Source organism: Lactuca saligna, chromosome 5, assembly GCF_052625555.1.
Source record: "Lactuca saligna cultivar CGN05327 chromosome 5, ASM5262555v1, whole genome shotgun sequence".
Taxonomy (NCBI): domain Eukaryota; kingdom Viridiplantae; phylum Streptophyta; class Magnoliopsida; order Asterales; family Asteraceae; genus Lactuca; species Lactuca saligna.
This window is the reverse complement of record NC_136421.1, coordinates 280,999,088-281,016,269: the sequence shown is the minus strand read 5'-3', so window position 1 is coordinate 281,016,269 and position 17,182 is coordinate 280,999,088. Positions and strand designations below refer to the sequence as shown.

Genomic DNA, 17,182 nt, shown 5'->3' with positions numbered 1-17,182 from the left:
AGCATTTGGATCATACACCCGTGCAAACCGAGTCCGAAAGCGATACCGAGCCAGAATTTGAAGAACACACGAGTGAACCTGAGAACGAGCCAAGGAACGAGATGGCAGTAATTGAAGAAATGTCCATGGGAGCTTACAAGAAGCGGATCCGAGAAGATGTGGGTCCCGGATTAGTCCAACCCACAATACCTGCCAATGCCACATTCGAGCTGAAGGGATACATATTGACTGCCCTGAAGGACATTCCATTTTTCGGGAAAGATCATGAAGATGCTTTTAAGCATCTAGATGAAGTCAATGACATTGCAGACTACTTCAATGTCCCACATGTCAGCAGAAACACAGTTTTGCTTAGGATGCTTCCCATCACTTTCAAAGGAGCTGCTAAGGAGTGGTTAAAAGCACTCCCACCGGGTACAATCACCACTTGGGCTCAAATGCGTGAGAAATTCCTGGATAAGTTTTGCCCGCCATCCAATATAGCCAAACTCAAGAAGGCAATAGCCAACTTTGAGCAACAGTCGGGGGAGTCACTATACGAAGCATGGGAGCGGTACAAGGGGTTACTTAGAAATTGCCCACAACATGACCTAAATGTGCAGCAAGAGATGTAAATCTTTTATGATGGGGTCAACGTGATGACAAAACAACTCCTTGATTCTCAAGGACCTTTGACAAAGAAAAATCCAAGGGAGGTCAAGGAGCTAATTGAAGAATTCGCGAAACACTCCCGCGAATACCACAACCTGAGGCAAGAAGGAATCAAAGGCGGAGGAGAGTCCCAAACTGAAGAAATAGCAGCGGTCATGGCCATGTTAAAAAATATGGACCGCATGATAACACAAATGGACCAATCGATACATGCCATAAGAGTGGGTTACGAGAGATGCAGTGGTCCACACTTGACAAGGGACTGCAATGTAGATGATTATGGGAACAGAAAGGCTCAAGTATGCTACTCTAGTGGGGATAAATTTGATGAGGACTGGAGGAAACCGAAGAAGGAGTGGCTGCCATATGAGGAGTATAAGAAGCAAAAAGAAGATAAGGATAGGCAGACAGGTCGAGGCCTCTATCAAAAGGAGCAGCCACCAGCCGAGAAGAAACCCGACCTAGAGACCATTTTAATGAAGTTTATGGATGCATCGGAAAAGCGACACGATGCCACTGATTCTGCTATTCTGGAACAACAAACTTTGATAAAGAATCAGCAAGCCTCCATCCATAACCTTGAAGTACAATTTGGTCAACTAGCAACTCTAGTTCATGAAAAATTGTCCCCGAAGAATCCCGAAGTACAGAACCAATCTCATGTAATGGCCATAGACACCGAAGAAGAAGCCATCTCGGAGTTCCTGGAAGCATTGGACGAAGAACCACGGAAGCCCGATCAAAAGATGAAGAAGATCAAGCTCGAAAATCATGAAGCTGCTGAGTTCCAGAATTCACGTCGTGAACCTTATATGTTCACGACGTGGGCCCGTCATGAACAGAAAAATTTTGCAGTCAGTTCGGTTTATGAGCCGAATTTGCCTTTTCCTTCCCAAGCCACCCTTAGTCCACTGGAGAGAGAGCATAGAGAGTTTGTCAAGCATGTGAAGGGGATCCCGATTAACACCCCCTTTGTCGAGTCCTTATCTAAAGCTCCCGAGAACCAGAAATTACTGCAAGCCTTGATAGACACTCGAAGGCAATTAAAGAAGCAGTCTACAGTGATTCTAAGTGAACAAACTTCAAAAGTTGTGTTGGGAGAAACACCAGAAAAAGATGGGGGATCCTAGACGCCTCACTCTTCCATGTGAGTTTGGGAATAAAATGAAGGTTAATGCTTTAGCCGATTCTGGGGCTAGCATTAATCTGATGCCTTTTTCATTTTATCAAAAATTGGAGATTCAGAAAATGAAGACTACAAAAATGAAGATTCACATGGCGAATCGTTCGGTGACACAACCCCGAGGCATAGTGGAGGATATTTTGGTAAAAATTGGAAAATTTATTTTTCCGATAGACTTTGTAGTCTTGGACATGAAAGAAGATCCAGATGTTCCGATAATCCTTGGTCGGCCATTGCTCAACACTGCTGGTGCCCTTGTTGATATCCGCGAGTTTAAGCTAACTTTGAGGGTTGGAGATGAATAAGAGGTCTTTGGGATAAAGGATAACTTTCAAGGAAATAAAGAAGAGGTGTTCACAATTAATGAAGAGAATGAACTAGAAGAACTGGAAAAGCTTATGGAAGAAGAGATAAAGGTAGTTCATCAAGTCAAGAGGACAAAACCAAAGGCATTTGTTCCATATTTTATTGAAGTCATAGCTTACAAGATCCCGCCTTCTTGGGTAAGCAAAGAGGATGAGGAAATAACAAGTGATGAAGAGGAGGTCACTTCAAGAGTAACAAGGCCGGTGGTGAAAGAATAAGAGAATGACATAAAGTACAAGGAGGAAACCAAGGGCACAAAATGCAAGCTTGAAGAAAAAGGAAAAGCTAAAAAGGAGAATTCAAAGAAGGCATATAAAAGGCGAGTTCAAGCTTACAAAAGGCGGTTCAAGGAACAAAAGATCTTGGTGGAGGACTCTTCCGAAGACTCAACGTAGGAGGCACGGAGTCCAGCTCAAGACTCCAAGAAAAAGAAGTGCTTCTCGGGAGGCAACCCGAGTTTGGTTTAAAAAAAAATTCTCTTTCTTTTTGCATTTTAGTTTTGAAAACTTAGATCGAGCCATCCAACTCTATTAGAACAAAATGTGGGGACCTTAAAATGGAAGTAGTAGTAATTAAGAACTTAGTTCAAAACTCAAAAATTGATTATCCAGACTTTATTCACGACGTGAATAGTTAGCCGTTCACGACGTGAATTGTGAATGAACTGGACACATAATCCATGATATAGCTTAACCCATTAGACTAGCAAGCCCAAGATCAGTCCGTGAGTACATGGCCCAAACTTAAGCCCAGGCACGATGTGAATTGTATATAATTCACGACGTGAACGTTTAAAAGTACGGAACCACATGTTAAGTCCCTGGAAACCAGTAAACCCTTTCATTTGTTTATTGTTCACGAAGTGGAAACAGAAATTGGTCCCCCTTGGTCCCCATTGCTGCGAATTTAGCCGACAATTCTACTAATTACCATTGTGCTTACGTAATACTTCCAACAAAGGTACCAATTATTGATTATTAAGTTTAATTTTTGGTTCTAGTAGAGGAACTTAGGGTTAGGGTTTGTTAAATGACGAAATTAATTCTTTACAGTTCGTAAATAACCTTGGAATGTTCATGCTAAGTGTTTGGAAGTGGTATAGGAGTAAAACCCAAGGATATTTTGACTGGATTTTCCCCGATTGTGAAGATTCTGCCTTCTGCGGTTGCGAGTTCACGACGTGAATTCTGGGGCTAATCAGAATTCATTTTTCTTCTATGTTTGATTTGTGGATATTTGTTTTGGCTGTTTATTTTTCGTGTTTTTGCAGGAATAGCTCCAAGAAGAGAGGTTCCAGCTAGGGTTGCGGGTTTACACCCGTTTTACAATTTTCCCGCGACGACGGCCAGTGATGTTTTGATCCGTTGGAACAACAGATTGGGGTGGCTTTACAACAGGGAAATTGCAGTTGCTCCAACAGTCAATTGGACAAGATTGAGGGAAGTAGGGCTCGTAGACCGGGTGGGCCCGTTCTTGACAAAGACATTTATTGGAGATGGGTATTCGTTCACCTGTTCCGGTTGGCAAAATCGGTTCAGGGTGCAAGAGCGGGTCTACAAGGAATTTTGTGTCGAGTTCTTCGCAACGGTGACGTTTCAGGAAACGGTCCAAGATCCACATTGGCCACATGCGTTAGTATTTCGATTGGGGGGTGAGTACCGGGAGTGCAGCCTAGTTGAGTTTGCTTGGAGAGTGGGACTGTATGATCGACAGGAGGCTGTGACTCCCGAGTTTGGCATGTTTTTAGGAGGGGCTGCTAGAGGATATACGGAGGGTGTCACGGGATATTCTTTTGGCATAACATTGCCTCCGGGATGTTTAATTCCAGAGTATCTCCTGAGAGCAGTATTCGGTCCCCGATCCATCGTTTACTCCACCGGTTCATTACCTTTTCCATCAACCATAAGAGGCATGGAGACAAAGTGACTAAGCAGAACTTATTTTTCTTATGGTGCATCTTACAGCCTGGTGTCTGTTGTAACATCCCGTATTTTCTAGCCCGTTTTCTGGCTGGGTCTGCCGCGAGTTCGCGCCCTGGGATCCCTATTTGTGGGGGGCATTTTGTTACTCGTTTGGCCCGTTCTTATCATCTTATTGTTCCCGGTATTATTAGATCCATGACGTGTGTGGACGAGCATGACTTTGGTATGGGATATTTGGAGACTATGCGGGTGGTCAGAAATTTTGGATCGCACTGGGGAATAGTTCCATCAGATGTTGAGGGTGAAGATGAGGATGATCAGCCAGCCGATCAACCTGCACCAGAGCCGAGACCGAGGTGCAAGAACGTGAGAGGACGGGGAGACCGCAGGCAGCCGATACACCCCCCTGCTTCCATGGTTGGTGCACCTTTTGGGGGTGATATGGCTGGTTACTTTGACCAGTTATCGTTGAGTGTGAATTGGATAGGCGGCATGATGGAAAATGTGGTTCAACATCTTGGGGTGGAGCAGCCGCCTCATTTAGGGTATCATTACCCGATTTGCCCACGATGGTCGGAGTATGGTGGTCGTGGAGGTGATGGAGCTGCTACCAGTGGAGCGCATGAAAATGAGGAGGATGATTGATCGTTATTTATTTTGTTTGATTTGTGCTTAGTTTTTTTTTTAGTTTGTTTTTATGGGATTGTAAGAACTACTTTGAATATTATGTTACTTTTATTCTTCGTTGTTGATTGTTTCTCAGAAATTGCTACGGAGTGCTTAGGAGGGATAGCGAGTTATGAATGCGTACGTTTTTAGCTGGGAGTGTTTAATTCCGAGAGTCGAGACCCTTATTTTCAAAATAAGTTTGGGGTGAGTTAATGGAGTGGAGTGTCAGCGAATGAGTCATAAATGATGACTTTGGAAGAGTCTTAATACATTAAGACATTAGAAGAAGGATTGAGCAATGTTTTCTACTTGTCTAGTTCTCACGACGTGAACATTTCTAATTCACGTCGTGAGTCAGTTATCAGGAGGTTCTTAGGATACGTTCAGTTCGATTTCACGTCGTGAATTATTCCACACTCACGTCATGAATATTAGATTTTTACGAGATTCAAGGCTCTTGACATTTTAATCTTCTATGGGTTGATGTTGTTCTTCTTGTCAATATATTTAAGATTATTTTGGCTCATTTTTTTACAACCATGCAATGTGGCGTATGCTTTCCCACATTGGTCATTCTACTTTTGGAGACTTACACCATATTTGAAGATGATTGAAGGCTCGATTTCATGTTTTGCCGGTACACTCCTTATTTCGCGAGTTCAAGAATCAAGTTTCTATTTTTGGAGTCCATATTCAAGATGCACGTTTCCCGCACTTTTGGAGATCTTCACACCACTATTCCAGGGGAGTTTGTTCTTTTTTCTCCCTTTTCTTTCAGTTTTTTTTAACTTTGATGCATACAATGAGGGCATTGTATGAAATAAGTGTGGGGTAGGGGTAGAAGAAGTAAATTGCTAGAAAATCATATAATAGTAAAGATTGAAAATTTCAAATTTTTAATAATTGAATCTAGTAATAATAGTTTAACCTATAATTGCTAGTATTATGCGGGACGATCCGATGAAAGTTCAAATGTTTAGTTGAGCCAATATACGTTATAGTGCATTTGTGGCCTCCCTTATTTTAGTGAAATCATGGAACAAAAACATAACCCCGCTCGGTTTGAAGGATGCAATATGTTTAGCAGCCTAAACCTGAAATGTATCCAGGAAAATTATTATCATTAACCAATAAAGGTTGAGGTTGAGCGCCTCTGCTTAAGCATGTAGGTTTTGAGTGAAAAAAGAGAGGTACATGTAAAAAAAAGAGAGAGAGAATTACGAAAAAGTTTGAAGAATTTTGGAGCAAATAAAGTGAAGATCAAAAAATCAAAATTCCAAGAAATGCAAAAAGTAGAAGATACCAAGAAATCAAATCAAATAAGGTGGTGAATTCAAAGAAATCAAAGATCAAATGTCAAAGAATTGAAGAATTCCAAAAGAGCTCCATAGTGGTATCGAAAAGTTGTAATTCTATATTATGTATGCTTAGGTTGCTCAACTAAAAATACCTTGAGGTTAGGAGGTTTTCTGCGGATGGATTCGGAGGGTTGCATAAAATGAGCATTGTTCGGAAAAAGTGGACAAGTGTTTATGAAGATTGTGAGTATTTAAAGTATGGGGGTACTTTAGGAAAATTTTAGACACAAATGCATGTGTTGAGGTCTTGGCATAATGGTTGAATTAGAGTCGGATTGTTCAATGTAATGTTAGTTTAAATTTGCTTGAGGGCAAGCAAAGCCTAAGTGTGGGGTATTTTGATATTGTCATATTTATACTTATTTTTACACAATATTTAAGTACATTTTTATTAAAAAGTCGGTAATTTGTTTAGAATAATGGTACTTATGAGCTTAAATGTTGTTTACAGCAAAAAAAGAAGACATTTTGAAGAAAAGGGGACTGAAAACGTTAAAGAAAGAAACTTTGGGAATTAGAAGAGTAAAAGTGAAGTAAATCTGGAGAAAAGGTTATCCACGACGTGAGAATTAACGGATTCACGACGTGAATTGAGGGTTCTAGAAGATATGTATGCGGGTGAAGAAATCCTTGACGGACACGGTTATCTACGACTCACGACGTGAATTTATGATTGTTCACGACGTGAATTTATGGATAACAGCAATTATATAGATCCTTGACCTTTACGAATAGAGGGACTTTTGGCAGAAGAAAAGGAGTTCTAGGAGACGTTTCAGAGCAAAAGAAAGGTCCTGGAAGAGGGATTTCAACACCAAAAGAAGTAAAGTTTTATATTTTAGTTAATTATGAACATGTCTTTTATTAGTTTTAGCTGTGTTAGTTTAATTACTATGATGAGCAGCTGAATCTAGCTACTCTTGCTTAGCTAGATGAAGCTTTGAACTTATGAATAGTTATATGGTTATGGATTAATTTGAGTTGGTAAAAATTTCTTGTGTTTGATTTGTATAACCTAGCATGTTATTATTTGTTTATCCAATTGCTTGATTGCATGTTCTGTGTAGCTTAGTGACCATGAAACTGCATGAACTTGTTTATCTAAGAATTTAGTGAACATTGAATTGTTAGAGCTAGGATTGACCAATCTTAGTTAGTAATTAGACTGAATAAATCTTAGCTGTGCTAGAGAACGTGAATTGTGACCATAATTGTGTTTATACAACAAATCTTACATAGCATATTTACATTCATAATTAGTTCTGTGTTTAATTATGTGTGAACATACATGGTTTGACATGAATTAGTTACTTATTGGTAAGATAGAACTAAATTACTAATATAACTAAAAACCAACTTAATAACCCATGATCATTAGCTAGCCATAAGGGAGAAGTGGATTCAACTAAGTAAGAGTGTGTTTTTATTGAATTTGATTTAAGTTCATCTGATCTTGCAAAATCAGATAAAACCCCTTATTAAATTTGTTAATAAATTAGGTTAATTTAATAGTAAGTAGATTAATTAGTAACACCGTTCCCTGTGATCGACACCCGACTTACTTAAGCTATACTGTAATCTGACTAGGTACACTGCCTATAAGTGCATAGTTAGTCTAAGTTTGTTAGGTTATAAATATTAAAATTAGTGGGTACTTTTGTGCACATCAAGGGGCTGAGGGGTGGACAATAGATCCTTTAAATAGGGTGCAAACCCTAAATCTTAGGGTTTTCTCTTCCCAGCACCAACTCGTTGAGTCCAATTGTCGACTCGGCGTGTTGTTCACTTAACTCACGACCAAATCCCGCTCCGACTCGACGAGTAACTGCACCTACTTGCCGAGTCCACCCTCCTAATAACACTTTACACCCCTGAACTCTTGCTTCTAAACTTGGGATGTTACACTGAGATTATGCTTAAGCATCCTGCTCAATAGATGACTAAATTAATTGAACGCCTGATCTAGTTTTTCATTAGATTTGTGTGCGAACGCGCCAAACTTTGATAAAAAGCAATGCATGTATGGACTGTTCCAAATCAGTGTCACTGGAATAAAGTTCCTTTAGCCTGTCCCATATCTCCTTGACAGTAGTGTATGCACTCACAAGACGAAAGGTATCCGGTGGAAGAGCAAACCTTATTATTCTCATCGCCTTAATGCTGCTTAACAGTTTCTCATTTTTATCCTGAGGAACATTAGTGTGTTCAACAAGAAGCGCATTGTAATCAGCCTAAGTTTTGATAACCTTGTTGGTTGTAGTGTGGGAAAACGTCTCCTGAGTCATCGATTGCCATATAGTTGAACCATGTTCTGAAATGCCAAGAACATAGTCTTCAAAGTGCAATGCCCAGACCTCACAATCATAAGGGAAGAGATTGGAATCCTAGTTGTGGATCCAATACTGCTAGAGAGATTGAAAGAAAGAGTATGTGGATCTTCGTTCTACATGATGTCAAGAATTCACTAAAACGAATTTAGAATCAGATGTGTAATAATTGAATCAAGTTTGGGGTAAAAACCAAAATCTAGACCTAAAATCTACAATCGACATAAGCGATTGAGACCAGAAGAACGGATCAAAGAAAAACACAAAACCCTAGTAAAACACGACAGAAGAGTAACGAATAAGTTACACTATCTCCTGCTCTAATTCTAATTGTTAAAACAATAAAACTTAAGATCGATAAATTCTATAGTAAACAACGTGAAATACATGACAAGAACAATGATCAAAAAGAGTACCAAATGCTCTAATTATAATAACCCTAAAAGAGTAATGAAAACTTTTTTGTAAGAGTTAAGTAAGACAACAAAAACATTAACCCTAATAGATACATGCATGTAATATTTATAGGTCAGACGATAAGCACAAAACACTATGATAGACAGACACATCTCGGATAAATAAATCTATACAAAATACATTTGGCACAATACTAATAAGCCCAATAGTGGTAGTTAGAGACGGTGGTGAATGGTGATGTTGGTGATAGTGATAGTGTTGATGGTGATTAGTGATAACGAGGTTGGTGGTGGCAGGTAGGTGGCGGTGTGCAAATGGTGGTCAAAGAAATGGTAGAAGGATATTTGCATTTTTATAAAATATTTAATAGCCCCTCCATTAGGAGTCTTAGATGAGAGGACTATGGGTGTTACCAAAACTCTCCATATGAATTACCCATGATTAAATGTCACTACTAATACTAAAATTGTTATTTCGTGGAAACCACATGGACCAAGACGATAATTTGCTCTATCCAAAATTAACCGGAGATCGACTTTGGCCACGGTTATATTATTGGAAAGAAAGAAATATTATTAAACATTTCTACCTTTTTTACACTTTCACCCCCTTTTAAATAGTCCCAGTCGTCGAGCCACCCAATTTCTTCTCCCTCCCCAAAAGAAATATCTCCCACAAGAAATAACAGTAAACACATCATATCTCTCTCTCCCCCTCTCTCTCCCTCTCTCTCTGCACGTTTTAAGAAGAAACTACAGACACATGAAGTTGAAGATGAACACACCCTCCAAGCCTCTCATGCTCTATCACTACTAACCTGCAGTTTTCTTGCTAGTCCGGCAAAAGCAAGTAAGTTTTCTGGTTGAAGGGACATATACAGCCATGTCTCTAGAGGATTCATTAAGATCTCTATCACTAGACTATCTAAATCTACTGATCAACGGCCAAGCCTTCAGCGACGTTACCTTTAGCGTGGAGGGGAGAATCGTCCATGCCCACCGCTGCATCCTGGCTGCTCGCAGCCTCTTCTTCAGAAAGTTCTTTTGCTCCGGCGGCACCGATTCTCCGACCGGGTCTGGATCGGATCCGTTAGGGTCAAGGATGGGTATGGGCATGGGTCCCGCTTCTCCCAGGAACTCAACTAGTTCACAGGTGGTCATTCCTGTGAATTCGGTAGGGTACGAGGTCTTCTTGCTGATGCTGCAGTTCTTGTACAGTGGCCAGGTCTCGATTGTACCGCAAAAGCATGAGCCCAGACCTAATTGTGGTGAAAGAGGGTGCTGGCATACACATTGCACCTCCGCCGTAGATCTTGCTCTTGATACTCTATCCGCCGCTAGATCCTTCGGGGTTGAGCAGCTTGTATTACTCACCCAGGTCTCCTCTTTCTTTCTCTCTCTTTCAAACCCAGATCAACCCTTTCCAAATAACATGAATTAAACAACCCATTTAATCATTTCCATAGAAATTACTCCAATTTCTTTCTTTCTGGAGATATGGGTAAATCTTTGAATCACTTGTAGTTGTTATGCATGATTTTTTATTTTTTTTTTAAGATTTAATGAAACCCAAAAGACAAGATATTTCTGGGTTCTTTCTCAATTTCGTAGTTTTCAGTATCCTACAATAAAAAATAAAAAAAAAAAAAACTAATCTTTGATTCTTTTATTTTTTCTGTAGTGTTTGGTCCGATTAGGCTCCTGAAAATGATTTTTTTTTCCATAAACAATGCTTCAACGGATGATGAAATACAATAATCTTTCTGGAAAATGGACAGAATATTTCCAAAAATGTCTTTATGAAAGAGAAGGCTTCATGCGTTATCTTGATTTCATGAACGTTGTTCATTTCTTGAATTGGGTTGCTCTATCTTTATGTTCCACACTACCAGCTTTCTAAATTTAGATCTTTTTTTATCCTTCTCTAGTCTTGTCTTCAACAGTTAATACACACATCATTTTCCTCCCTAACCCTCTACTTTCCTCATTTCTGTTTTTGTTTGATTATAGAAATACAGTCTCATTAATAATGCAGAAAAAGGAAATATCATACATCATCACACAATCTTTCTCCTCTAAGCCAAATAATATAACTTATCTTTATGATTAGAAAAATGATTTCTTTATTATTATGACGTTGTAACAATATATTTCTAATTAAGTATGGAGACTATAATAATCTTGATTTCCTTTTTAATCTTTAGTTTTTAATATGCAGAAGCAATTAGCAATCATGGTAGAGAAAGCTTCGATTGAGGATGTGATGAAGGTTCTCTTGGCATCACGAAAGCAAGACATGCATCAACTATGGACAACTTGTTCTCACTTGGTCGCAAAATCTGGTCTCCCACCCGAAGTTTTAGCTAAGCATCTTCCCATAGATGTTGTGGCTAAAATTGAAGAACTCCGCCTCAAATCTTCCCTCTCCCGCCGCTCTCTCATGCCCCACCACCACCAGCACCACCACCACGACCTCTCAGTAGCGGCTGATCTGGAAGACCAAAAAATCCGGCGTATGAGACGAGCACTTGATTCATCGGACGTTGAGCTTGTTAAACTCATGGTCATGGGGGAAGGCCTAAATCTTGATGAAGCATTAGCCTTACATTACGCGGTCGAGAGTTGCAGTCGGGAGGTGGTGAAAGCGTTGCTGGAACTAGGAGCTGCTGACGTCAATTATCCGGCGGGACCAGTAGGGAAAACCCCACTTCACATAGCTTCTGAAATGGTGTCTCCGGACATGGTGGCAGTGTTACTCGACCATCACGCAGACCCCAATGTCCGAACCATTGAAGGAATCACTCCTCTTGACATCCTCCGAACCCTAACATCAGATTTCCTCTTTAAAGGCGCAGTGCCTGGACTTACCCACATCGAACCAAACAAACTCAGGCTTTGCTTAGAGCTCGTTCAGTCAGCTGCATTAGTGATCTCGAGGGAAGAAGGGAACGCAGCAGCAGCAGCAAATGCCGCTTCAAATTCGACACAGATTTATCCCCAGATGAACGATGATCATTCACACACTCATACACACAGCAGCAGTTCAAATAGCAGTGGGAATTTGAATCTTGATTCAAGATTGGTTTATCTGAATCTTGGAGCAGCAGCAGCAGCACAAATTGGATGCAACAAGATGGATGTAGGAGGAGGAAGAGAAGATAACAGTCATCACAACACTCATCATCATCATCATCATCATCGACATGGATCTTCGCAAGGTGGTTGTGACACATCAATGTACCACCATTCCCATCATGAGTATTAGGTCAACTATCTTTATATATTTATCTCTGTCTCTTTCATTTTCTAGAATTACCTTTTATATATTCATCCATGTAGTGGGACTGATTAATTAAGCACAAATATATCAACCACAAAAAAATACATTCATGGGTACGTATTGATCGATATCATCTTTCCTCTATAATTTGGCCACCTTTTGATCTATTTCGCTTGTTTTAATTTAATATTTTCCTTTCTAGTGATCGGATTCTTTGTCCAAAATATCATAAACAAATGTTTCAATAAAAAAAAAAAAATAATAACGATTGAAGAGTCATAAAAAAATGGGTTAATTAAAATCGATTTGATGAGTGGAGGGTGTTCTTAGTTTTATAATGATCATTGGCAGTGGTGAGACCATCCAATGTGGGGTTTTTTCCAAAGATCACTCATGAGATGGGACATGGAGAATCTTGACATCAAAGTTTTTTGCTCTCTTCTTTTGTGTGGAGAGACACAGGTCAATCTTTTCTAAAAAAACGATCTGTCAAGTCTTCTAATATATTTTTGTTTTGTTGTTAGAATTTTATAATCATAATATCTTAAAGCTTTTGCGGCCATTATTATTTTCTTGCCCCTCAGCGAGAAGCATCATCAACCTTTATATATTAATATATCTGATATATATAAATAATAAATATATATATATATATATATATACTTCCAATTTATGAAGAATACATTTAGCTAGTTGCGGTTTGTTTATAATATAAGCTGATCCTAACCAAAAAAGTTGTATTTTTCTGCTCATTCGTTTAATAAAAAAATTCAGTATATTTAAATGCCTAAACCACTTAATTTAATTGATTTTTTATAGCTTTGGTTGTATATCAAGTATAATATATATATATATATATATATATATATATATATATATATATATATATATATATATATATATATATATATATATATATATATATATGCAGTAAATTAAAGAACATGTTAAAAACATTAAGTTGTAAAGGTTCCAACAAGTTAAAAACATTAAGTTGTAAAGGATAGTAATTGATTAAATTATAACAAAAATGTAATGCTACGATTATAAAACTAATTAAACAAAACTTTTGTTTCCCAACTTGCATTTGTTGTTTTATTGTTAATTAGACGCTCAAAAATCATAGTTGTCAACTTATTTAATTAGAAATTTTGTTTGTATGAAAAAAAAAGCTTTACTAAAGATGGAAAAAAAAAATGAAAAAATATATATATGATTAATTTATGCCATTTTTCTACAATTAATGCGGTTCAAAACAAACGAGATCATGATTATTATTGACTATAAAAGCCGTTCAAAAAAAACTGTTGATTATAACTAATAATTGATTATTTAACATGGAGAATTTGTATTTCAATATTAAAAAAAAAAAACCTCGTGCAACCTTTCCTTCAAAAGGGGGGTATTTTTAACCAGGAACATATTATAAGTTTTTTCTATAGATATATTATTATTCTTTTCTGAATATTTTAATTTGATTTGAACTTTATTGGCGAGAAAGAAAAAAGTTGGAAATTATAAAATAAAGTATTTATAGATAAAAAAAAAAAGTACATGAAAGAGGGTAAATGGCCGAATAGACAGATTGATTGGTTGTCTTGCATGAATGCAACAAGTGAGTGTGACAACACGGCAGGGTTAATATTTAATTTGTGTGATATCTAATTTCTGGATTCCCACCATGTAAGCTTGTCTCTTGTCCCTTCCTTGTGCCTTGCTTTATTGCACTCCGACTTAACTTCCATCTATCACATAACTTAAACCCTAATTAACCTTTAAAATCATATATATATTGTTTCACTATTTCTTCCTCAATCTTTTTCATTTTGGAGAACACCCTTTACCCAGAATCTTTCTTATAGCTTTTACCATCGATGACACTGCATGATATCGGATATCATTGATGCATATGTTACAAGTTAAATTGATGAAAGAATTGATATAGTGGGCTTCTAAGTGTTCACTTTCAGTTGTATATTCCCTATGTATTCATGGCTAACTTAGTTTTAAGGTTTATACGTAGCCTGATGATGAAAAGCTTGTCTTGTCTCGTAGTGTATAACTGAGTTAAAACTCAGCTAAATCCTACAGCTTTTTGCAGTAAAAGTATGTGTTTTCACTTCATTCAGTTTCATTTGGCTTTTTGAAATAAACCAAGTGAAATAACAGTTAATAAATTATTTAGTGAACCTTAAACAATTAATAAGTACGTGACTCGATTTCAAAAAAAAAAAAAAAGAAAAGGTGAAGTCTTTTGGTAGTCTTTGTTTACATTTTCTTTGTAACTCGTTAAACAATTAATAAGTGGCTGATTAAACTTATATAAAACCTATGTTAGAGTCATGGCTAATTGTTTTCTCTCTTTTAAGTTCCTTTCTCTAGGGAAGTGAAAACTGATTTTCAAATTTAGTTAAGGACGAATTATTATAGATACCAATCAAGATAACAGTTAACCATGAAAAATACTGTTTTGTAAGCTGAAATTGACTAGAGACTGTCATATTTAGGTCAGATTCAACCTAATATCCATTTTAGTAATGATGCATGGGCTAAAAGACCCAAGTCCTTGCCTCTAAAAGGGTAGGTTTGAATTTAGGTTTTGAAAAGCTTGAGCTACTTAAAATAATAGCCATAATAAGGATTGAATACCATTGTTGCATCCATACTTGTGTAATACAAGAAGAGGTTCCATCAAATCACTTGTGACAAGTTAGATTTCAGATGATTTAGTTAGGTTTCAACCTATCTATGTAGTACATAGTACATACCTGGTTCGTATCTGATTGGCTCCAAACTGGCATACACTTTGAGTTGATAATTAGGCTTGTATTTATCAAACATGTGCATGACATATATGTAATCTTTACACATTTAAAGTGTTAATCCATAAATTAAGAATAGATAAATAAAGGCTATTTATCCAATATATGCAATGGATGATATATGAAGGTCTTTCCTCAGTTCTTGGTTATGATCATAAGATATCCTTTAAGTGTAACTAGAAGTTCGTCCCTTTAATCCTGCATGATAAAAGTGTCGTAGGCTTGTTTTGATGATTCGTGGTTTCTTGTGTCCATCTTTTTTTTTTGACAACTTCATGTAATTTTTAGTTACCTTTTGGTTTTAGCTTGTTAGGTTTCATGGCGATAATAATGGGTTTTGGCGCAAGGTTTTGCAATAAAAGAAACTTACCAACGATTACCTTTATAATTTTCAACAGCGATTTCACAAATTTAGTTTGAAAGATTGTTGTGAATATCTTTAACACATCTTTGTTGCTTTTTCATAAAGATTGTTTTTTTTTTAATTAATGAGAATCTAACCAAGATTATTATAGAACATTTGACTCATCCCATCATCTTTTTCCCTTTGTCCTGGTTGTCATTTCATTGTTTTCAATAAGGAGCTGATTTTAATTAATACTGACAGTTTATTTCTTTTATGATATGTGATTTCCAGTGTGAAATTTGAGTCAGTCAGAACCCATGGTACGATAGACTCATTTCAACACACGCACGCACAGATGTGACTTAAGATTGAAGAAAGACAACCACAATAAAAAGTGCTTCTTTGTGTGCTTTGAGTTATTCAATGATGTACAGACCTTTGTCTGCAGATGGCCATAAATCAGTTGATGTACTTGTAATTAAGGATAAATTGATTTGAAAAATACGAAAATGGTTTACTATTAGTATTTTATATAATAACAATAAATACTTTTATCCATAATAACAATAATGTGTTTATATATTTTTATCGATTATAATAACTACAAAACTTCAACCAGCTATAAAAAAGAAATTGGGCAAGAGGGATGTTAGAAAGTAGGGATAGCCTTGCATCGACCTAATAATAGAGAAAATGCATCCATAATAAACTTTCTGCTAGAAGATAAGTAAAAGTTGCATTAACCAAAGAGCTTTCAGTTGAAAGGATAAGGATATTGTGTACATGAATAATTGATATAAATCTTGACAAGAATAAAATATCATACAATGAAATACAAAAAACTGATCACACCTATACAATTTCATTACCCTACGTTTAAGTATTAAAGAAAATAATACTAGAATACATATTGCACATGTCCAAAAAGACGGATAACAAATTAATGTACCTACGGCATTTACTAATCTACTATTCAAATTTTAAGCTTCCCCTTCATGGGTTCAAGTCCAGGGTGGAACAGATGCGACAAAATAAGGGGTCAAAACTGAATTTTTAAAATGGAGCAATTAAACCCTAAATATTTAAAACATATCCATATAAACATTTTTAATTTGATTCAAGGATATGATATATCAAAATTTTAAACGAAACAATCAATATGAAAATACATCCATCTTAGTAGAACTCATCGACCTTTTGTGTCTTTTAAGTCTCAATTGCCGCTAAGCTAATAATTTTGGCAATTTCTCATTCGATGTATAAAACCAATGGGACATTAAAAAACTATGTAGTATGAACTCTAAGCATTAAGATGTAAACGAGTTAAACTACTTGATAATCGACTTAAAAAAAAAAAAAAAAAAAAAAAACTCCAATTTTAATGAGTTTAAGCCAAAACTTCAATCAATGACTTCAATTTTAAAAACAATTTTAATTATTAATGGGTATGTTGGTTGATTAGTCTTAACTTGCTAAGCATTATAAAACTGTAGAATAATTCAAAGTGCTATTTATTAATATGTATTTGGCTAATTTTTTTAATGTCAAAATTAAATATTTTGTTTACGTTGGTTGCTTCCTTGTTATGCGAAAAAAGTAAGATGATGTTTTTTATTTGTGGATTTTCTTGACCTATTTTATGTGAGCCGAACAAACATTATATTTCCTAAATTGTTTATTTTTTTAAAATCTGGAATCTTAAAAATATTTATGCTTCCTTTTTTTAGTGTATATATGAACTACTGTTTTCTAGCATCTTCAGACATCTTTTAGTCTAAAAAACACAATTTCAATTAATTCATATGCATTTTTTTATTTGTTTGAATGTCTATTTTTTGTAAC

The 17,182-nt window shown here is 36.6% G+C and overlaps 1 protein-coding gene and 1 non-coding gene across 2 annotated transcripts; one reads left to right on the top strand and one right to left on the bottom strand.

Moving 5' to 3' along the window:
* Nucleotides 1-485: 485 nt before the first annotated feature.
* On the bottom strand, nt 486-592 carry LOC144998986 (small nucleolar RNA R71). The gene has a single exon (XR_013660517.1). It is a non-coding gene; the product is annotated as a small nucleolar RNA R71 (small nucleolar RNA).
* A 9,046-nt stretch (nt 593-9,638) lies between these two features.
* Nucleotides 9,639-12,319, top strand: BOP2 (Ankyrin repeat family protein / BTB/POZ domain-containing protein). Its single transcript, XM_078996383.1, has 2 exons — nt 9,639-10,270; nt 11,111-12,319. Exons 1-2 carry the CDS (start codon nt 9,776-9,778, stop codon nt 12,155-12,157), a joined length of 1,542 nt encoding a protein of 513 aa, XP_078852509.1. The 5' UTR covers nt 9,639-9,775; the 3' UTR covers nt 12,158-12,319.
* The last annotated feature ends 4,863 nt before the right edge of the window (nt 12,320-17,182 follow it).